This window comes from Capra hircus, chromosome 8 (assembly GCF_001704415.2).
Source record: "Capra hircus breed San Clemente chromosome 8, ASM170441v1, whole genome shotgun sequence".
Taxonomy (NCBI): domain Eukaryota; kingdom Metazoa; phylum Chordata; class Mammalia; order Artiodactyla; family Bovidae; genus Capra; species Capra hircus.
In genome coordinates this window covers 50683442-50707197 of record NC_030815.1, presented here as the reverse complement: position 1 = coordinate 50707197, position 23756 = coordinate 50683442, and the positions used below count along the sequence as shown (strand labels likewise).

Here is a 23756-nt window from a genome sequence, read left to right as displayed (position 1 = left end):
TTTGTTGTTGTTTTCTTCAGTAGCAAATACTTATATGGAGGACAATACAAATTTTAGAAGAATTGTATCAAATACTAAATCTGTCATGGATGGAGAGATAGTGAAAGCAATAACTATACACTAAATGTATTGAGTGGTTTTTACATTTATTTAATAGTATTTTTTTTTCTAATGCTTCAGTTCAGTTCAGTTGCTCAATCATGTCCAACTCTTTGCGACCCCGTGAACCGCAGCACACCAGGCCTCCCTGTCCATCACCAACTCCTGGAGTCCACCCAAACCCATGTCCATTGAGTCGGTGATGCCATCCAGCCATCTCATCCTCTGTCGTCCCCTTCTCCTCCTGCCCTCAATCTTTCCCAGCATCAGGGTCTTTTCCAATGAGTCAGCTCTTTGCATCAGGTGGCCAAAGTACTGGAGTTTCAGCTTCAAAATCATTTCTACCAATGAACACCCAGGACTGATCTCCTTTAGCATGGACTGGTTGGATCTCCTTGCAGTCCAAGGGACTCTCAAGAGTCTTCTCCAACACCACACTTCAAAAGCATCATTCTTCGGCGCTCAGCTTTCTTTATTGTCCAACTCTCATATCCATACATGGCCACTGGAAAAACCATAGCCTTGACTAGATGGACCTTTGTTGGCAAAGTAATGTCTCTGCTTTTGAATATGCTGTCTAGGTTGGTCATAACTTTCCTTCCAAGAAGCAAGCATCTTTTAATTTCATGGCTGCAGTCACCGTCTGCAGTGATTTTGTAGCCCAGAAAAATAAAGTTGGCCACTGTTTCTGCTGATTCCCCCATCTATTTGCCATGAAGTGATGGGACCGGATGCCATGATCTTAGTTTTCTGAATGTTGAGCTTTAAGCCAACTTTTTCACTCTCCTCTTTCACTTTCCTCAAGAGGCTCTTTAGTTCTCCACCTTCTGCCGTAAGGGTGGTGTCATCTGCATATCTGAGGTTATTGATATTCCTCCCGGCAATCTTTATTCCAGCTTGTGCTTCCTCCAGTCCAGGATTTTTCATGATGTACTTTGCATATACGTTAAATAAGCAGGGTGACAATATACAGCCTTGACGTACTCCTTTTCCTATTTGGAACCAGTCTGTTCCATGTCCAGTTCTAACTGTTGCTTCCTGACCTGCATACAGGTTTCTCAAGAGGCAGGTCAGGTGGTCTGGTATTCCCATCTCTTTCAGAATTTTCCACAGTTTATTGTGATCCACACAGTCAAAGGCCTTGGCATAGTCAATAAAGCAGGAATAGATGCTTTTCTGGAACTCTCTTGCTTTTTTGAAGATCCAGCGGATGTTGGCAATTTGATCGCTGGTTCCTCTGCCTTTTCTAAAACCAGCTTATACATCTGGAAGTTCACGGTTCATGTATTGCTGAAGCCTGGTTTGGAGAATTTTGAGCATTACTTTACTAGTGTGTGAGATGAGTGCAATTGTGCGGTAGATTGAGCATTCTTTGGCATTGCCTTTCTTTGGGATTCTAATGCTTATCTATAGTTAAATTGCTTATAGTCAAGGTTGTATATTTCTAAAACATTTGAAGTCATTATAAGAGGATATTTATATAAATGTGTTATATTTCAAAATATTCCTTGCCCAACCACACACTTGTTTCATACACTTATTGAACAAGTACATAGGTCCAAATAACTTTTATGTTTTCAAAAATAAAATCTTCATTCAGATGATTCAGGTTTTACCATATTTGTGAATATGCAACAAAATCATAGAGACTCTGATAGTAGCATCGAGAATTTAACCAACCCAGGGATCAAACCCAGGTCTCCTGCATTTCAGGTGGCTAATTTACCAGCTGAGCCACCAGGGAAGCCCAACCATTGTCACATCATTGGGTAGAGTATTCAAGTGTTTCTTCCCTTAGAAAACTCCAGCTTATGAACACTTAGAGACAGGAGCAACCTAAGCAAATGGAACAACAACAACAATAATGATGATGAAAATAAACAAACTAGCCAACCATATCTACACACCACAATGAATTGTATTAGCTGTGAGCACAGGCATTTTAGTCATGGCCATTACATTGCTAGGTTATGGTACGTGTGCTTTATTAAAGCAATGTCTTGTTGTAAATGCTATGATGAAAAAGCAAAAATATAAACATTTTTGGATATCTTTTTAAAACTTGGAAAGAAAAAAAAAGAGTCAGAAGTAATGCCACCAATATCTACAGTGTTTTGGTGTCTGGCCACCATGAAACCAGTGATAATGATGTAAAAAACATTCTGCTTGACAGTACAAGTTTATTTAAATTGTATCCCTATGGGATCATCAAACATATTAAAACTATGAAATACAGATCTAGAGAAGTATAGAATTTACTTAACTTTCTTATATGCTTCTCTATTAAGTTTCTTAACTCATAGACAATGCTAATAAGCCATTATGCCTGCCTGAAATACCACTTATTGTATATGCCAATGTGGTATAGTCAAAAGTGATTTCAGCCATTCTCTATGCAGAACTAAGCTTAGCAGACTTATCAAACTTAGGTAGAGCTCAAAAAGATTTCATAAATAAGGATTCAGTTTAAAATAATATGATTCTCATGAGAATGAACACACACACTGGCGCTTTTCTCTCTTTTGATCTGGGATTTGTAATATGTGTTTATCAGCTAGCACTGTGCATGGTCTCTGAAGATATTTGAAGGGCTGCATTGTCTCATCCCTTATTGGTGACTGAGAAATTGGTAAAGCCTTTCTGGCTGGCAACTTAGTAATATGTGTCCCATTTTTAAATGTGTGTAGCTATTCTACTTCTGGAAAATTTAAGACATAAGAATGTTAGATAAGATCACAAAGCTGTTAATCACCATATATCTATATGTATGTGTTTGCTGCTGCTGCTGCTGCTAAGTTGCTTCAATCGTGTCCAACTCTGTGCGACCCCATAGATGGCCTCCTACCAGGCTCCTCTGTCCCTGGGATTCTCCAGGCAAGAACACTGGAGTGGGTTGCCATTTCCTTCTCCAAAGCATAAAAGTGAAAAGTGAAAGTGAAGTCGCTCAGTCGTATCCGACTCTTAGTGACCTCATGGACTGTAGCCTACCAGGCTCCTCTGTCCATGGGATTTTCCAGGCAAGAGTACTGGAGTGGGATGCCATAGCCTTCTCCAGTGTATGTGTTTACTGTGCCTTGATTCTTGTAAGAGACTGGAAATCTAGGTTTAATATACATACCGCTTAAACATACATTTCTTGATTGTCTATCATGTGTTAGGCTGAGTGCTTAAGTACTATAGATAAAAACGTCAACAGTCTGTAATTATAAAGATTCACAATCAGATAATACTTTTCTATCAACCAGGATATTTTAATCAGCATAAAATAAAATTCTCAGCAGTTATAAACATCACAACTTATTTGAAAACAGTCTCCTACCAATATTGCTCCTTTGGCATCCTTAGGACACATGTTTTCTGTTTAAATGGAGGAGAAGGTGTGCAGTTCCCTCTTGGCTTGTTCTTAGCCTGACTGTGTCCATGCCAGAATGTGCAGGGTTCTGAAAATTCTGATCAGGAGCCAATAAGATGAGATAGTGCCCACTTTGATGCATTTGAAAACAGTGCTCTTCTTTCCTTCCACAGAATCATAGAATAGAGAACCGTGGATTCTTGTGCCTTCCTTGATATTGGGCTTCGTTTGTGGCTCAGCTGGTAAAGAATCCACCTGCAGTGCGGGATACCTGGCTTTGATCCCTGGGTTGGGAAGATTCCCCTAGAGAAGGGAAAGGCTACCTGCTCCAGTATTCTGGCCTGGAGAACTCCATGGATCTTGTAGTCCATGGGGTCGCAAAGAGTCGGACACGACTGAGCTCCAGGTGGTCCCAGATACACTCCCTGCTCTCATGTTGAAGTCCATGTGATTTCTGTCGAGTTGGGTCCTTGTCTGCTTGGTGTCCTCCACTATGACTCTCACTCATGACCAGGGAATGCGTGTCCCCCTCACAGATGGTGTACTTGGCATTCCTTATGCTGTTCACTTACACCGTGTTGGTGGAGATGCAGCCCCAGCCCAGCGTGCAGGAGTGGCTTGTTATTATCTACATCTTCACCAATGCCATTGAGAAAGTCAGGGAGGTGAGTTACCCTTTCTCCCTTTGTCTTTTGTACATCTCTGCTAGAGGTATTCTGGGATGGGGTGGTGAAAATGGAGAGGTCAAAGGTTGAGGTGGGGTGGGCAGTGATTCTGACTTGGCATGCTACAGGAGGGTAATTGGGGGAAATTTCTGATCTCAACCTTTTATTGTTGCCAAATAATTTCTCTTGATTGCCGCTCTTTGAAAGCAGTTATTTTTGAGGACATCTTAGTGTGTTTATCAGTCCCAGAGTGATAGTGTCTAGTTGTTATTAGACCCTCTGACTGTTAGATTTCCCATCCACAGAGTGTTTTTTTTTAAAAAAATAAGATTGATTTTCATATAGTCTAACATTACTTACATATTATTGGTTTCATGTCATATAGTGGCTAAAGTTGTACAATGGTAAAGAATTCATGTATAGTCTTTGAAAGTTCCTACTAAACATCCCTCTGGGGCAAGTAGTCCAAGAAACAAAACAAAGCAAACTTTTTATCTTTAATTTATAGTGAAAAGAAAAGGAATGAATATTCCCATGCAGTTATAATGTAATCACATATAGTATAACTTAGACTATTTTAGAATCACTGTATATGTAGCTCGACCTTTGTGCATTTACATATATTGAGTTTGTCCTAGAGATCTTATGACCAGTACTATATATTACGTAGATATAGTCTTAGTAATTATATTTATGTTGTCTGCTAGTTACTATTGTGGAGTTTATAGATGGTAGAAAACAATTCAGCAGAAAAATGTTATCTAAATTCTACCATTCTTTTTAATGCCTCAGGAAAAATGGGTTTACTGTTTGACATTTCAATTTGCCTGACATTCTGTTGCAGGGGTAATTTCTTGTAATAGTGAGTTCTAATGTCACGTTCAATTTGCTAACTGTTCACTAACAGCAATAGTGGGATCAGATTATAGGATTCTTTCATTTCTTTGCACTAGGCTATTCATCATGAAATGGCATTGCAGCTATAGTCCATTGCAATGTCGAGTTTTAAAGTTGTTTCAGTGTTTCCCTGTGTTAGTCTGCTGCTGCTGCTGCTAAGTCTCTTCAGTCGTGTCTGACTCTGTGCAACCCCATAGACGGCAGCCCACCAGGCTCCCCTGTCCCTGGGATTTTCCAGGCAAGAACACTGGAGTGGGTTGCCATTTCCTTCTCCAATGTATGAAAGTGAAAAGTGAAAGTGAAGTCGCTCAGTCATGTCCGACTCTTCGCGACCCCATAGACGGCAGCCCACCAGGCTCCCCCATCCCTGGGATTTTCCAGGCAAGAACACTGGTGTGGGTTGCAGGATTGATCAAATCTAGAAAAAACTTTTCTTTCTTTCTTCCTTTTTTAAGTTTCTGGTTGGGTTTTTAAATAGTTGACCAGCATTAACAGTCACATTAAGCTATATTTATAGAATTGTTTAAATAATTCATTCCCCAAGGATAACTTAGATGCCTTATGATCTAAGGTTTGGCAGGATTCAATTCCTCTGTAAATGAACAGTTGAAGTATTGAAGATCATAGTGATGAGACTCTTGAGGTATAACCCATTCTTTTGTTTCTTTCTTTCTATCATGTTTTAGGTCTGTATTTCAGAACCTGGGAAGTTTACTCAAAAGGTGAAGGTATGGATTAGCGAGTACTGGAACTTGATGGAAACGGTGGCTATCAGCCTGTTTTTGGTGGGATTTGGCTTTCGGTGGGGTGACCCACCTTTCTACACAGCGGGAAGACTGATATACTGCATCAACATCATATTCTGGTTCTCACGGCTCCTGGACTTCTTTGCTGTGAATCAACATGCAGGTCCCTATGTGACCATGATTGCAAAAATGGTGAGTACTGTCTGCTGTATAACCTGGTGTTATTTTAACAGTTCTACCTGATTTCATGGTTCATATTCAATAGTATTATAACTGTTAAAATTATTTAAAGAAGTACACACTTCATCACCACTTATTGTATAACTTAAATTCATATTTAACAAATGTCCTTGGATAGCATATTGGATAGTTGACTGTGATACTCATCTTACCCTTTTGGTTAGGGCCAGATGATGGGGGATTGAGTTGTATTTGTCTCTGAGCACAGTAAGCTGAAATACTGATTTGTCCTGTCTCTCCACCCCTCAGTTCAGTTCAGTTCAGTTCAGTTCAGTCACTCAGTCATGTCCGACTCTTTGCCACCCCATGAATCACAGCACGCCAGGCCTCCCTGTCCATCACCAACTCCCGGAGTTCTCTCAAACTCACGTCCATCAAGTCCGTGATGCCATCCAGCCATCTCATCCTCTGTCATCCCCTTTTCCTTCTGCCCCCAATCCCTCCCAGCATCGGAGTCTTTTCCAATGAGTCAACTCTTTGCATGAGGTGGCCAAAGTACTGGACTTTCAGCTTTAGCATCATTCCTTCCACAGAACACCCAGGGCTGATCTCCTTCAGAATGGACTTATTGGATCTCCTTGCAGTCCAAGGGACTCTCAAGAGTCTTCTCCAACACCACACTTCAAAAGGATCAATTCTTTGGCACTCAGCTTTCTTCACAGTCCAACTCTCACATCCATACATGACTACTGGAAAAAACATAGCCTTGACTAGATGGACCTTTGTTGGCAAAGTAATGTCTCTGCTTTTGAATATGCTGTCTAGGTTGGATAACTTTCCTTCCAAGGAGTAAGCGTCTTTTAATTTCATGGCTGCAGTCACCATCTGCAGTGATTTTGGAGCCCCCCAAAATAAAGTCTGACACTGTTTCCACTGTTTCCCCATCTATTTCCCATGAAGTGATGGGACCAGATGCCATGATCTTAGTTTTCTGAATGTTGAGCTTTAAGCCAACTTTTTCACTCTCCTCTTTCACTTTCATCAAGAGGCTTTTTAGTTCCTCTTCACCTTCTGCCATAAGGGTGGTGTCATCTGCATATCTGAGGTTATTGATATTTCTCCGAGCAATCTTGATTCCAGCTTGTGCTTCTTCCAGCCCAGTGTTTCTCATGATGTACTCTGCATATAAGTTAAATAAGCAAGGTGACAATATACAGCCTTGACGTACTCCTTTTCCTATTTGGAACCAGTCTGTTGTTCCATGTCCAGTTCTAACTGTTGCTAGCCAACTCTTGAATAGTGATTACTGTGGGCCACACCCTGTTCTAAGTACTTTGTATGTATTAACTCATTTAATCTTAAAAATAATTTTAAGAGATGGGTACTATAATCCACATTTTACCTTCAGGGAAATGGAGTTTAAGTAAATTTCCCAAAGGAGTAAGCTGGGGAGCCAGGATTCAAATCTGGACCACCTGGCTCTGTCTGCCATCTGAGCTCACTGTGTACTTGTATAAGCCCTGTCCAGCTGACTTTGCACAGGAGTTAAGAAGGACAGCACCTCAAGATCTTTGCTTTTTCTTCTAGAATACTCACAAGGAAGGGGCAGGCTCTTGAGAAGGAAGAGTTGTGTTGAGATAGAGGAAGAGGACAGTAAAGGGAGAACCTCCTGGATACCAAAGATGATTTTTGTTCCTTTATACTTTTCTTTTAGACCAGCAATATTTTCTCTGGTCTTGGTGACATTGGAATTAACTTGGTAATCTATGTTGAGGTAATCAATGTATCCCAGTGACTCAGTACAAGTTTATTTCTTCCTAATGCAAAGACTGATGGAGGCTGGCCTCTATCCAGTGATTGAGGGAACACAAATCCTTCCTTCTTGGGGCATACCCATGTCATTAGGTGGCTTCTGAGGTTTCCTATGACAGGGAATAGAGGGGTGGAGAAAACTCCATGGAGGAGCATGCTTTTAAAGGGATGGAGCAGCTTTTAACTGCTCTGAACGGGAAGTGAGTCAAATCACTATTATTCCACAGCCCATTGGCCAGAATAGGTCATGTGGCTCCTGCCTCATGGAAGGGAAGCTAATAGGAAATTCATGGTATAAGTTTCTGCCACAGTGAACAAGTAGGTTGATCTGATGTATTAATACATTTAGTAATAGAAATGAATTATTTGAAAGAGCCTTTAAAAATTATAGTACGTGTATATGGTACATGTATATATTATATGTGTTCTCAAGCAGTCCTCCATTGTGCATTAAAACAATCAGGCTTACTTTGTTTTTAAACTTTTTATTTTGTACTGGGGTATAGCCGATTGACAAACAATGTTGTCATAGTTTCAGGTGAACAGTGAAAGGATTCAGCCATACATATACATATATCCGTTTCTCCCAAGCTACTTCCTGTTCAGGCTGCCACATAACGTTGAGCAGAATTCCCTGTGGTATACAATAGGTCCTTGTTGGTTATCCATTTAAAATATAGCAGTGTGTGTATGTCCATCCCAGACTCTTATGACTGTCTCTCCCCACCATCCTTCCCCCTGGTAACCATAAGTTCATTCAGCCTGTGAGTCTCCTTCTGTTTTGTGGTAAGTTCATTTGTATCTTTTCTTTTTAGATTCCACACGTAAGGGATGTCAGATGATCTTTCTCCTTCTCTGTCTGACCTGCTTCACTCAGTGTGACAGCTTCTAGGTCCACCCATGTTGCTGAAAGCGGCCTTGTTTCACTCTTTTTGACGGCTGGGTAATATTCCGCTGCACAGATGCGCCCCCTCCTCTACCATTCTTCTCTCCCTGGACATTTAAGCGGCTTCTTGTTGCTATTGCTGTTTAGTCGTTAAGTCATGTCCAGCTGTTTGTGAGCAAGAGGCTCCTCTGTCCATGGCATTCTGCAGGCAAGAATACTGGGGTGGGTCGCCATTTCCTTCTCCAGGGGATCTTCCCAACCCAGGGACTGAACCCATGTCTCCTGCTTGGCAGGCAGATTCTTTACCATTGAGCCACCTGGGAATCCCCAAGGTTGCTTCCATGCCTTGGCTATTATAAACTGTGCTGCAATGAACATTGGGTTGCATGTATCCTTTCAGATCATGTTTTTCTCCAGATACAGGCTCAGGAATGTGATTGCAGGGTCATATTGAAGCTCTATTTTTAGTGTTTTAAAAAACTTCCATCCTATTCTCCATAGTGGCTATAACAATCTGCATTCCCACCAACATTGTAGGAGGGTTGAATCAGGCTTACTTTTACTGCAAAGACTAACTGAGAGTTAATGAACCACTGGATTTAACAAACGTCATTTTACAGTTGCTTTTACATCTTTTTTTTTTCCCCCTTAAATTCTTCAGTTTGCTAAGTAGCCTGGAATTATTCAGCAGATTCTTGGCCTGATCAATTTTCTCAGGCTCTAAATACTGCTGAAGATAATCCTGGGAATAAGGAGCCATTTTACTAATTTGAATTACCCTAATTTTTTTCTTTTCATAATCTCTGATGAAAACTTGGATATTAGCCAATCAAAAGCTATTCATATTTCATCACTTCTTAAAAAAAAGCATAGATTCTCTACTGTTATTACATTTAAATCATTCCATAGGCTACCTGAAACATGTATTGGGCAGAGAAAACAAGATGTTTTAGACAAAGGAAATCCAGTTGTTCATGGAATAGGTATTTTTGCAGGCCCCCCCGTCCCTGGGATTCTTCAGGCAAGAACATTGGAGTGGGTTGCCATTTCCTTCTCCAATGCATGAAAGTGAAAAGTGAAAGTGAAGTTGCTCAGTCGTGTCCGACTTTCAGCGACCCCATGGACTGGAGCCTACTAGGCTCCTCCGTCCATGAGTGGGGGGCCATTGCCTTCTCTGATAATTGTGATGACTCCAGGTATTTTATTTGTTTTGAATTTCTAATCTATGCTAAAATTCTGGTTGTGCCATTTCTTTTAAACTTTTTATTTTGTACTGGGGCTCAGATAGTAAAGAATCTGTCTGCAATGTGGGAGACCTCGATTCAATCCCTGGGTTGCAAAGATCCCCTGGAAGAGGGCATTGCTACCCACTCCAATATTCTTGCCTGGAGATTTCCATGGACAGAGGAGCCTGGCGGGCTACAGTCCATGGGGTCACAAAGAGTTGGACACGACTGAGTTATTAACATTTTCACTTTTGTTAGGGTATAGCGAATTAACAATGTTGTGGTAGTTTCATGTGGAGAGCAGAATGATTCAGCAATACATATACATGTATCCATTCTCTCCCAAACCCCACTCCCAGCTAGGCTGCCACATTACATTGAGCAGAGTTCCATGGGCTATGCAGCAGGTCCTTGTTGGCTATCCATTTTAAATATAGCAGTGTGTACATGACCATCCCAAACTCCCTCTCTCTCTCTTCCCGCTGGCAACCGTAAGTTCATGTTCTAAGTCTGTGAGTTTGTTTCTGTGTCATGCTTTTCTGTAGACAGCAAACATGTTCTACATTGTGATCATCATGGCCATCGTCCTCCTGAGCTTTGGAGTGGCACGGAAAGCCATCCTTTCACCAAAGGAGCCCCCATCCTGGACCCTTGCCCGAGATATCGTATTTGAGCCATACTGGATGATATATGGAGAAGTCTATGCTTCAGATATAGATGGTATGTAGAGCATTCCACCACTCTGTGGAAATCAAACCCTAGTAGACACTCAGAGTTGAAAAGAACTCTGGAAAACAACCATCTGAATCTTAAAAATGTCAAGAGTTTGTGGTATTCTGCTAAATTAGTGTGCTAAATATTTGTCCATGGTCATAGGACTGTGATTCACCTTGTCTCTCATTCTTTAAAATTCTTTCTTTGCAGTTTGTTCAAGCCAGCCGTCCTGCCCTCCTGGTTCTTTTCTTACTCCATTCCTGCAAGCTGTCTACCTCTTCGTGCAATATATCATCATGGTGAACCTGTTGATAGCTTTCTTTAAGTAGGTTATTTTAATCAAATATGGTTATTTTGTAACCAGTCAAAATTGGTGAAGTATTTTGAAAGAGTCACATGTAACCTTTGTTTTAATGCATATCATGCTTTATCACTGTGGTTTTATGGTTTTAAAAATATGGGCATGGGACTACTGGTAGGAAGGTAGCAGAGTGTAAGAAGAGAAAAAACAATGTGGGACTGTAATAAAAACAGAATTAAAAGAGATCATACACTGTAATTAAGCAATAATTTGGAATCATGGAGAATAGCAATTGATGAGTTGAAAGTTGACTAGGGAGTCCTTGATAACTTCTCTTCATCAGCTCTCATTATATTTCATTCTCTGTTTTCGTCAATATCACTTCACTTCTTCGCAGTTTTCTTTTCCTGGTTCATCATCTTCTCTCCAACCTTTTAACACTGGGATTTGTCCCTGGGCCCAGACCTTTTGTTTATGCTTCGTTTGGTGATCTCTTTCAGTTTCCTGTATATATGTTCTATATCTTGACAAAGTCCAATGTATATCTTCAGCTTACATCTCTTTCTTGAACTCCAATTCTATAGGTCCAGCTGCCCTGTTCTGTTGCCAGTCAGACATATAATAGATTTCTGAGCTTTTAAATGTCCAAACTCTTGATTTTCCCTCTTTCCAAATATACACTTATTATTCTTATAGTTGTTCCCACATCTTTAAAGAAGAGCACACATTTCTGTCAAAGATTCATCTTTTTTTTTGTCATTCAGGCCAAAAACCTTGGCCTTCTTATTGCCTCTCATATTTCTAAGTTTAGATTGTCAGAAATGCCTTTGACTCCACCTTCAAATAGATCCTCAGTCCAACCACCTCTCAGTACCTGACTGCTACCACCACAAAGCCTCCTAATTATTTCTCTGCTTCTGTCTTTGGCCCCTGTACTCTTTTCTCAACACTGTAGCCCTAATGACACTTAACAAACCTAAGGATGTTATTTAAAAGTGCAGCTGCCCTTTCCTTCCATCATCTCCTTGGCGTGCCTGGTCCCCCTTACTCTTCTTTCTTTATCCTACTCACTTATATATATGCAAATATATTTTATAATTTATTTATATATTATTTTTGCCCCCATTTATCTCATTCTGGAATACAGGCTTCATAAGAACAAGTTTGGTTTTTTGCTTTTGGGTTTTCTTTTTTCCTTTTCTGCCTATGAATTTATCCCAAGCATTGAAAAGAGTTTAATGGATGAAAGAAATCAAGTGACATGATGGAAAGGAACTAGTTTTTTCTGAATGCCTCCTTTATGCCAGCCACTGTATGAGGTATTTTATTTATTATCTTACTGAAAAGAGAAAGGGAAATCAATGCATAGAAGCTAAGTAAAGAAAGTAGAGGAGATACGGCTGAAAGCAGATAAAATAAAAACACAGGCAAAAACCGACTATTGTTGCATATATATCAGGAAAATCTTATTAGTTATTGCAGGATTATATGATAACTGTCATCTTTCTTTAATCTCAGCATTTTATGAACTTGCAACATTTGCTGGTGTTTAATTATTATAGATTTTATTCTGACATTTAAATAAGATCAGTGGATATGAGATTTTTCTCAAAAATAGCAGGTGTCAAAAGAGAGGTTGGAAAATCCTCCCACAGGCCAATCTTGTCACTGCGATGAACACACCGAGAACCATACAAGCTTCTTGTTCAGTTCCTAAGTTGTGTCCCACTCTTTGCAACTGCATGGACTGCAGCATGCCAGTCCATGTCCTTCCCTGTCTCCCAGAGTTTGCTCAAACTCATGTCCATTGAGTCTATGATGCCATCCAACCATCTCACCTTCTGTTGCCCCCTTCTCCTGTCTTTCATCTTGATCCTTCCCAGTTATCGGGCTCTTTTCCAGTGAGTTGGCTCTTTGCATCGGGTGGCCAAAGTAATGGAGCTCAGTATCAGTCCTTCCAGTGAACATTAAGGGTTGATTTCCTTTAGGATTTTCATCCAAGTTGAGCAACCCCAGATCTGACTACTTATCCAAAAGCCCCTTTCCAGAATCTGTGATGGTTACGAAGAGCCTGACAAACACTGCGAAGATCGCCACCTGCTGGTAGACATGCTGTAGTCACACTTGGGCTGGCGAGCCTCAAACTTGATTGTGCAAGAGAATTACTTGGAGGACTTGCTGAGACAGGGATAGCTAATTTGGTCATTCTAGGGTGAGTGAGTGGAGAAGGCAGTGGCGACCCACTCCAGTATTCTTGCCTGGAAAATCCCATGGGTGGAGGAGCCTGGTAGGCTGCAGTCCATGGGGTCGCTAAGAGTCGGACACGACTGAGCGACTTCACTTTCACTTTTCACTTTCATGCATTGGAGAAGGACATGGCAACCCACTCCAGTGCTCTTGCCTGGAGAATCCCAGGGACGGAGGAGCCTGGTGGGCTGCGGTCTGTGGGGTTGCGCAGAGTCGGACACGACTGAAGCGACTTAGCAGCAGCAGCAGGGTGAGTGAGTAAGTGAAAGGCACTCAGTCATGTCCAGCTCTTTGCAAGCCCACGGACTGTAGCCTGCCAGGCTCCTCTGTTCCTGGAATTCTCCAGGCAAGAGTATTGAAGTAGTTTCCTCCTCCAGGGGATCTTCCCAACCCAGGGATCGAACCCAGGTCTCCTGCATTGTAGGCAGATTCTTTACTGTCTGAGCCACCAGGGAAGCCCCATTCTGAGGTAGGGCCCAAGAATTTGCATTTCTGACAGGTTCTCAGGTGATGCTAGTGCTGCCGGCTCAGTGATTGCACTTTAAGAATTGCCATTAAATCTGGTTGTCAGTGCTTTCTTCATCTATCTTACGTAATCTGAAACTTCCCCTTTCCTTTTCCCTCTCTTTTTAAAAATCGAACTAAGTGTCATGCAGGGTTTTAGTTCCAGGACCAGCACCCTGTGCAGTGGCAGCATGGAGTCGTAACCACAGGATGCAGGGAAGTCCCTCCCCATTCTTCAATCCTAAGCTGTTTTTCTCCGAGGTAGTTTGAGTTTCTTCTCTTTACCATTCCTGCAGTTTAGGGTTACTTGCATTTCTATTTGTCAAATTTGTCTGCCCTTCTTAAGTGCTTCTCTGCCATCTTTCTCTAAAGAAATAAATTCTGTATTAGCCTAAACAAAATATTAAGATAGATATTTCATTGTGCCCTCCCCACCCATATCATATTATAGACTGAAAGTTATATAGTTAAGGATGACATATTGCTTGAGAATGGATACCACTCATGACAACTTCATCACAAGCTCTATAGCATCAACATATTTTTTCTGCACTATTTGTATATTGTAAGTGATATAATAAAGGGGAAAAAATCCAAAGTAGCCAACCAATATGAAGTTATTTTTATTATAAAGTTAATGTAAATAATTGATCTAGCTTCTAAATCAAAGTTCTGCTTATTGGTTTATTTTAGGATAAATTGATTTTTATTGCCTGCCTCATCTTTTTTTTTTTTTTTCCATTTGAATGTTTTACCTAGGGTTATTCTAGCACTTCTCACATTTGATAATTAGGAGAATCTCTTCATAAGATTGATAATATAGAGGAACATTAAAACCGTTTATCATTAAGGATGACTTATGGACTGAAAAGATCTTATGTGAAAAAAGATAGTGAATCAAGAATAATGTTCCTTCAAGAGGACAGTTTCTGTTCATTGTATTTAAAATGTTAGCATTTTCTTCTCTCTGATTGTAATTTCTACCTTTTGCGTATTCTGATTAGCATATTTTATTGTAGAGAGTGATTAATGTGTGTTGTTTGGGGAAGAAGAATCATAAATGTGATGGATATTATTTTTATTGGCTAACTACTGATCACATCAGGTGAACCAATAATAAGCTGGAAAATAAAGCAGTCATCTGTCATGTTTCAGCATTCTGTATTAAAACACTGTCCCTCTTTTACTGCAACTTACAGTAACGTTTACATAGATCTGAAATCCATTTCGAATAACCTGTGGAAATACAATCGCTATCGTTACATCATGACCTACCATGAAAAGCCTTGGCTGCCCCCACCTTTTATCCTGCTGAGTCACATTGGTCTCCTGCTTCGCCGTCTTTGCCAGCACCAAGCTCCAAATGACCAAGAAGAGGGTGATGTTGGATTAAGTAAGTTTTTAATTGGTGGCACAGGAGAAAGAAAGTAAAGAGCAGAGATCCAAGGAGAAGACACCTGAACATTGTCGATTAAATTCAGGGCACAGGTTGGAAGGCCCTGGGAGTTAAATTAAAAGACTATCAGTTGGGAACCTGGGTCTAAGTAAATACACTGATCTCATGTGGTTATAGTGTCTTTTGCTAAGAGTAATTAATAGTTTGAAAGAAAGAAATGGGTAGGAATAGAATCTCTGCTTGGATTTGTAAAGGTTTTTTGTCACCTGGAAAGCCTGTATTTTCTCTGCTTAACTGGGAAGTCATCAGAATAGCTCCTAGAGAGTAGTCGTCCCAGTGACCCATACTTATTCCTTGTTGATGAAGATGGAATCCAAATTGAAAGGATACAGGTCTTGTGGATTAAAAGAAATAGATAAACCAAACTGTCTAACTTTTTCACTAGAGTCAAGGCTCTCTGGTTCTCTGATTTACAGAATATGGAGGTCATTCTCTATAGATGTCTCATATTTTCAGGAACTTCAACTCAGGGTGCAGAAATGCGGATTCTCTCTCTTTTTGGCAAAGCTTAACTCGACACATTTTGAGATTTTTTTCCTAGTTCATTTTGCTTATCCGTGTCTTAACAGCATGATATGACTGTCATACTAATCGTCATAAGAGAAATTCATTCTTTTGGTTTACAGATCTTTTGTAGTTCCTCTAGGCCCATTGGTACTAGGCCCGTTTCTAGATAATTCCTAGATATAGAGGAAATGGCATAAATCCACAATCCTTTATCTCAATTCCTAAATCCAAAATATATCTGAAAATGGAAAGTCTTTTTCTTCTTAAGTTAGAGAAAGACTCATTTGGATAGAAGAGGCTAATGGGACTAATGTAAGCCACTTACCCTCTTTATCCCTTGTATTAAGAATATCATTGATTTTGCTGCAGAAATAATGTGTTTAATTCCAGAATATTGCTCTAGCCCCAGTTAGGAATTTTACTTCATTTATGGTATATGCGTTATATTACATTTCCAAAACTAGAAAAGTAAACTTCTGAATTCTGAAACAGATTGGTTCCAAGAGTTTCAGATATGGAATTGTGGACTATCTGTACATTTTGGTGAGCCCTTAACAAGTGTTATTACAAGGTTGACAGGGTGGCATGCTTTTGCTCCTGCTGGTAATTGACTCTGTGAAATATTTTTCTCTTCTTGAACCACTGTACTGATTTCTTTTTCTTTTTCATTTCTTTCCCTCAAGAGATTCAGCCTTTATAAGGAAGCCAAAGTACAACTGAAGTTAACTTAAAGGCTTATAATTATATTATAATTTTTCATCTTCTAATAGAGTGCCATCCCAGAATATTTATAACAGGACAGTGTGAACCACTTGAGAGATCCTGGAATTAACTAGGATTTGGCCAGATTTTATAGCACCATAACAAAGAACCCTTTCCTGAGCTTTCCTTGATATGAACTTATAGGGTGATTCTGGTATAAAACTTGAGGAAATATTCTGATGGGTAGAGGCGCACTCACCCTGAGTTTTAGGAAATTCTTAATTTTTCTAAGATTGCCTTTGAGCCTCTGTATTCAGGTTCAGGATGTTTGTACACGGGGTAGCAGTGCCACCTGGTGGACAGTTGCAAGAAAATGTCACATACTGCAAGCTGTACCTATCGCAATCACTGGAATTGCTTTGGGGATTATTTGCAAAAGGAATCCACAGAAGGTTCAAATCACACAATTCTAAAGTTCCTTACTCATACAAAATTCTTTAATGCAAAGAAAAATTTAGAGCTGAGTGGGGATGGGGAGATACTGGATTTTTTTTTGCTTTTTGGACCTGAAAAATTCTTCCATACTGTAAAAATCAGAAAACATTGTGAATACCTTTTGTGGCTGAATATTTTCTTTTAATTATCCTCTAAAATTAATATTTTTGTTAATTTGCATTTTAAATAAATTCTAGAACCTTTGAATTTCTAATTAATTCTGGAGAACTTTAATGGTTCTTTCTTGGTTTTTCTTCCCCCCCCCCCTAATTTAGGTGAAATGGTTGAAGGAAGAAAACATCCCAATTTTACCCTTTTTGCAACAGCATTTTTATATTTAACAAGTATTAGAAACTTGCTTAAAAGATAATGTTTTTTTCTGTTAGGTAAGAGTCAAGGTGGTATACCACATGTGATCACTGAAGTTTGATATAGATTGTATTAGTTTCATAACATCATGAAATGATGTGTCTTTTAATGAATTAGTTATTGTCAATGAAGAGGTATAGCCTTGACTGGCCATTGATAATACTGGCAATAATATCTTTTTTCAATAGAAGAACTTAGTGTATACCAACTCAGTGCCTGTATAAACTCAGTGCAACAAGGTACAACTTTCTTAAACTTCCTGGATTCTCTGAAACAGACGTAGGCTTCTTCTAACCTTGATTTTAACCTGTGGGTTACTTGTTGTCATTTTGACAGTTTAAATAAGTTGGTGGAGGAACTGCCATAAGCATATAAATATGATAGATCTTTAAAAGTATTCTAACGTAGGAAGATTTTGAAGATAAATTATCTGATCCACATGAGTCACGTCCAAACCCCCACTTCAGTATAGAAAACAACTAGGAGACTCAGCCTCATGCTTCCAGTTGTTGGTGCATAGGGCGTCCCAATTGGTGTTAGTCATACCGTGTGACAAGGCCGTAAACTATTATCACACAAACTATAGTTTTATTCATTTTCAACACCAGTAGAAGAAAAGTCACTCAGACGTGGTCTCAGCTTCCTATGGAGGGGGAACGATGATTCTTTTTACATACTATACTTACTTCCACAGAACTCTACCTAAGTAAGGAGGATCTGAAAAAGCTTCACGATTTTGAAGAACAGTGTGTGGAAAAGTACTTCCACGAGAAGATGGACAATCTGAATTGTAGTTTTGAGGAACAAATCCGAGTGACATCAGAAAGGTAAAAGCTCTATATGTATTTTCACCCCCTAAACTGCCACTTAAAGCTGATTCTTACTAGAATGGCTGAAAAAAAGTAGAAGGTCTGCTTTTAAAACCTAAGGTTTTGATCCGCTAAAATTTTCTCGAGTAGTGTGTAATATTCTTGTAATCATTGCACATTTAATGAGCATCTGCAGGGTTCTAGACAGTCTTATAAGTTAGAGGAGATAAATGGTGGATGAGACCAGGGGCCCGTCCTTTGCAGGACTTCCATTCTAGTGCGTGCTTGTGGAGGGGTGGTGGGAACGGAGGACAAAAAAGAAATATGTAATTTAATGCCAGGCCATAAAAGAGCCATGAAGAAAAGCAAGTAGTATAAGGGAATAGAGAATGATGGCAGTGAAGGGTCTGCTGGAGTTGGGTTGGGTTGGGTGGGTTGAGGAGGTAGGTGCAGGAGGATCACTTTGACGCAGCTGAGGAGGAGAGACCTGAGGAAGGTGGGATGGTGCCCCAAGCTGGATGCGGCTGTGTCCGGGTGGGATGGTGCCCCAAGCTGGATGCGGCTGCGTCCAGGAGGGATGGTGCCCCAAGCTGGATGCGGATGTGTCCAGGAGCAGTAGGCTGGTCCTGAAGAGGGCAGGGGCAGGGTGCCGGTTGCACTGGGAGTCGTGGAGCTCTCAGGGAGCCTGACCAGCACTTGTGCACTGAGTTGAGGGCAGCTGAGAGTGAAAGTAGAGACAGAGATCAGAGGCAGATTTTGTAAGAAGTTTACCTCTGAAGCAGGGTATGGGCACATGGTGGGATTCTTTTGTTTCATGTGGCGATAACAAAATTAATGTGTGTGTTCCTGGAAATGGGAGGAGCTGCAGGAGCCAGAGGAAAGAAGTGATTTGCTGAGTGAAGTCTTGGGAAGGGGAGTTAATGGTGGAGACCAGGAGAGGATGGGGAGCGTGGGTGTGGCAGAAGGATGCAGCTGGGCTGCAGGAACCAGGGCAATCATCAGTGAGGGTATCTGTGGGTGGGTGTGATTGAGGGGGGAATCAGTGCAGGAAGGCCATTCAGAGTTTTGAGGAAAGAGGAGACGTGTTGGAGAAAGTGAACAAAATCAGATTCTAGTAAGATCAAAGCTGCTGTGCATGTATTACTAATTGTAGGTGTTAAAATAATGAAGGATTGCATGTGATTATATGCACTTTTCAAATTTAGCTGTAATTGACCTAACAATATATTAGTTTCAAGCATATAGCATGATGGTTGGACATTTGTGTACTATGAAATGATCACGACAGTGAATATGGTTAACATCCATCACCGTACAGTTACAGATTTTCTTCTTGTAATGAAAATATTCGTTTCCAAGGCAAACCATTCAATATCACAGTAATCCAAGTCTATGCCCCAACCAGTAATGCTGAAGAAGCTGAAGTTGAATGGTCCTATGAAGACCTATAAGACCTTCTAGAACTAACACCCCCAAAATATGTCCTTTTCATTATAGGGTCAGTTCAGTTCGGTTCAGTCGCTCAGTCATGTCTGACTCTTTGCTACCCCATGAATCACAGCACGCCATGCCTCCCTGTCCATCACCAACTCCCAGAGTTCACTCAAACTCATGTCCATCGAGTCGGTGATGCCATCCAGCCATCTCATCCTCTGTTGTCCCCTTTTCCTCCTGTCCCCAATCCCTCCCAGCATCAGAGTCTTTTCCAGTGAGTCAACTCTTCAAATGAGGTGGCCAAAGTATCATTATAGGGGACTGGAATGCAAAAGTAGGAAGTCAAGAGATATCTGGAGTAACAGGTAAATTTGACCTTGGAGTACAGAATGAAGCAAGGCAAAGGCTAACAGAGTTTTGCCAAGAGAATGCCCTGGTCATAGCAAACACCTTCTTCCAACAACACAAGAGATGACTCTACACATGGACATCACCAGATGGTCAATAACAAAATCACATTGATTATATTCTTTGCAGCCAAAGATGGAGAAGCTCTATACAGTCAGCAAAAACAAGACTGGGAGCTGACTGCGGCTCAGATTATAAACTCCTTATTGCCAAATTCAGACTTAAAGTGGGGAAAACCACTAGACCATTCTTGTATGACCTAAATCAAATCCCTTATGACTATACAGTGGAAGTGAGAAATAGATTCAAGGGATTAGATCTGTTAGACAGAGTGCCTGATGAAGTATGGACGGAGGTTCATGACATGGTACAGGAGGCAGGGATCAAGACCAGCCCCAAGAAAAAGAAATGCAAAAGGGCAAAATGGTTGTCTGAGGAGGGCTTATAAATAGCTGTAAATAGAAGAGAAGTGAAAGGCAAAGGAGAAAAGGAAAGAGATATCCATCTGACTGAAGAGTTCCAAAGAAGAGCAAGGAGAGATAAGAAAGACTTCCTCAGCGATCAATGCAAAGAAATAGAGGAAAACAACAGAATGGGAAAGACTAGAGATCTCTTCAAGAAAATTAGAGATACCAAGGGAACATTTCATGCAAAGATGGACACAATAAAGGACAGAAATTATATGGACCTAACAGAAGCAGAAGATATTAAAGAAGCAGTGGCAAAAATACACAGAAGAACTATACAAAAAAGATTTCCATGACCCGGATAATTATGATGATGTGATCACTCACCTAGAGCCAGACATTCTGGAATGTGAAGTCAAGTGGTCCTTAGAAATCATCGTTACAAACAAAGCTAGTGGAGGTGATGGAATTCCAGTTGAGCTATTTCAAATCCTCGTGGACTTGAATCCTCATGCAACCACATGGACTGCTGCCCACCAGGCTTCCCTGTCCTTCACCATCTCCTGGAGCTTGCTCAAACTCATGTCCATTGAGTTGGTGATGCCATCCAACCATCTTGTCTTCTGTCATCCCCTTCTCCTCCTGCCTTCAGTCTTTCCCAGCATCAGGTTCTTTTCTAATGTGTCTCCTCTTTGCATCAGGTGGCCAAAGTATTGGAGTTTCAGCTCAGCACCAGTCCTTCAGTGAATATTCAGGGTTGATTTCTTTTAGGGTTGACTAAACTATTTAGTTTGCTGTTACAAAATTTCCCAGACTGGATGGCTTAGAAGCTGCAGAATGTTATTGCTAATAGTTCTGGAAGCTGGAAGTCTGAGATCAGGGTGTGAGGATGGTCAGGTGAAGGCCCTGTTTGGGTTACAAACTTCTGTTGCTTTATGTGGTAGAAGGCGCTAAGGAGCTCTGTGGAATCTCTTTTATAAAATAGAGCGTTAATCCCACTCATGAGGGCTTCATCCTCATGACCTAATCACCTCCCAAAAGCCACATGTACCAATACCATCACTTTTGAAGATTAATGTTTCAACATATGAATTTTGGGTGGGGACACAAACGTATAGGGCATAGCAGAGAGGATAAATAAAGACATATTTAGAGAAGAGAATTCATGAGATGAGTTAAGGATTGGATGTGGTGATAAGGGAGTAGATGGAGTCCAGGACGAATAGTATCTAAGGCAGGGTAATGAGGTGAAAGGTGGCACCTCAGGGATAGATAAGGAATACCAGATGCATGGCAGAGACTGCGGCAGCGGGTAGAAGCAATGAGGTTTAAGTTTGTTGAGCCTGAGATTCTAGTGGCATATTTAGCCAGAGATGTCTGGAAGGCTTTATATATATGGCTCTGGAGCCCGAAGGGCAAAATTTGAATAGGAAATTTGGTAGTCACCTGCCTATTGTAGGAAAAGAAAACTATGAGAGAGGAAGTGCTTATGCTCAGGAAGCAAGTGTAGTGAGCAGACTCAGTGGGTCTCACCCTGAGAGGTGTCAACACCTGTGTCATGGGCTGAGGAAGAGGAGCTCGTGGAGAAGACTGAAAAGAATTGGTCAGACGAGAATAATGAAAACTAGGAGAAGGCAGTGTCATGAGTCAAGTGAATACAGAGTGAATCTTGATGATAGTAACAATAGTAAACTGAACACCAATAGTCATCATATGCTATTACCTTTTCTTCAGTTTTTTCTTGGTATTTGAGTAGAGAAGGATTAGATGGTAGATGGGTAAGTAGCTTCTGAAAAATATTTTAGATGCTTTCAAAAGCTTTAGTATTTGATTATGAAGCCCTAATTTAATTTCAAAACACAATTGATCAAATTTCCTCTTTGATAGAGCTATTTCACGAGCCCTCTTTTTACACGGTGGTCTTATTGAGGTCGTTATGAAAGTGTTAGTTGCTCAGTTGTGTCTAACTCTTTGTGACCCCATGGACTGTAGCCCACTAGGCCCCTCTCTTCATGGCATTCTCCAGGCAAGAATACTGGGGTGGGTAGTCATTTCCTCCTCCAGGGGATCTTCCTGACCCAGGGATCAATCCCAGGTCTCCTGCCTTGCAGGCAGATTCTTTACTGTCTGAGCTCCCAGGGAGGGAAGAATATTTTCTGGCAGTAACTGAGCAGTAGTTTGAAGAGGGAGGGAAAAGACATTAGGAAGACATTTGTATGTTTGCCTGCCTCTGAAGAAGAGATTATCTGTATCCTTACAGAGTTAGGGGAATTGTAAAGGTGGAAAGAGAACATATAAAGTCTGTTTTATATTTTACTTTCTCTATTTGGAATGCTGGCTACTTTTTGTCCCTAGCGATGTAAGCCAGTGTTTTCTCTCTCTGTTCTATGGAATAAGTTGTTAACTAGGGATTTTTCCATAGTAAGCATGTTTGGTTACATTATATTTGGAAAGTGCTGCATCTTAAAAAAAAGATCACATTGAGCAATGTAATTCAGCAGAGTTATAGCTTGAGCAAGCCCCATCATCGTTTTATCATGGTATCTTACTGAGAAACATTTGTGAACAACTCCAGGCATGGAAAATGTGGGTGCAAATCATTCATCCTTCGTGGGACTCTAGGACCCCAGTAGGACTTTGCTTGGATCCTTGCTGAGTTGCTGAGACGTGCTGGAGGGCAGTGGTTAATGCCATTGAATATGGAGTTGCACGCTTTGGCTTTGAAGCCTCACTCTTTCACTGACCATATGATGGGTAATGTGACCTATATTCATGAAGGGATAGTAGAATGCCTACCTTATAGGGTGGTCATGTGGATTAAATAAAATAATGTATAACGTCTGGCACATAATGAGCGCTCAGGAACACTGTGATTATCATGATGATTATAATAATACTTTCTATAATTTCAGTTTACAATATCTAGTCCAGAGACCCACAGTGAAACAGTAACCATCCTGGTCTCCCCCTCACTTTCTGACCTTGCACAGAAGAAACAAAAATTATGAGAATTTCTTTTCCATGTCAGAATGACTGAAAGACTTGATTAATGTAGATCGTGGTTGAGAAATATAATTAAAATATGTTTCATAGGACATTGAGCTTTAGAAAAGAAGTGCCTATGAAAGCAAGAGGACCTGATGTGAGGGTGACCAGGTTATTTGCCTAACAGTCTCTATTGTAGCAGATTACCTGTGGCTCTGAATACTTGTTGGTGTCTATTGTATCCTTTTGATGGGGCTGCTGCTAATGGAACTTAATGAGTCTCCATTACTGTTGTTCGGACTGTACTGTTTTTGAATTAGATGAAACAGTGTGCTAGATGGAGAGGCTCTAATGAAGCATATTTGGAAGTGAATACACATATATTTTGTGCTCTTTTCTTCATCATCCTTGCCAACTCTAGTTTTACAGGTTCCAGAAGGTCAGGAAGCCTTTACTAAGGCTCTATTGAGTTATAGAAGTTGAAGCAAGAGAGGGCTCCACCCACCTAGATGATAATAAAAATGGAAAGTACGACCCCCTTTACTCTTTCATTTC

General features: G+C 40.6%; 1 protein-coding gene across 5 annotated transcripts in view; it reads left to right on the top strand.

The window, feature by feature from the left end:
• Positions 1–23756, top strand: part of TRPM6 (transient receptor potential cation channel subfamily M member 6) — a 120182-nt gene that overhangs the window by 62504 nt on the left and 33922 nt on the right. For 4 of the 5 annotated variants that reach the window (XM_018052073.1, XM_018052071.1, XM_018052072.1 and 1 more), the window contains 6 exons: positions 3988–4116; positions 5700–5951; positions 10409–10583; positions 10788–10902; positions 14829–15022; positions 17853–17985. In XM_018052073.1, coding sequence (XP_017907562.1) covers positions 3988–4116; positions 5700–5951; positions 10409–10583; positions 10788–10902; positions 14829–15022; positions 17853–17985 — 998 coding nt within the window. The remainder of the gene's footprint in view (positions 1–3987; positions 4117–5699; positions 5952–10408; positions 10584–10787; positions 10903–14828; positions 15023–17852; positions 17986–23756) is intronic. The other variant, XM_018052074.1, reaches the window with a different exon arrangement.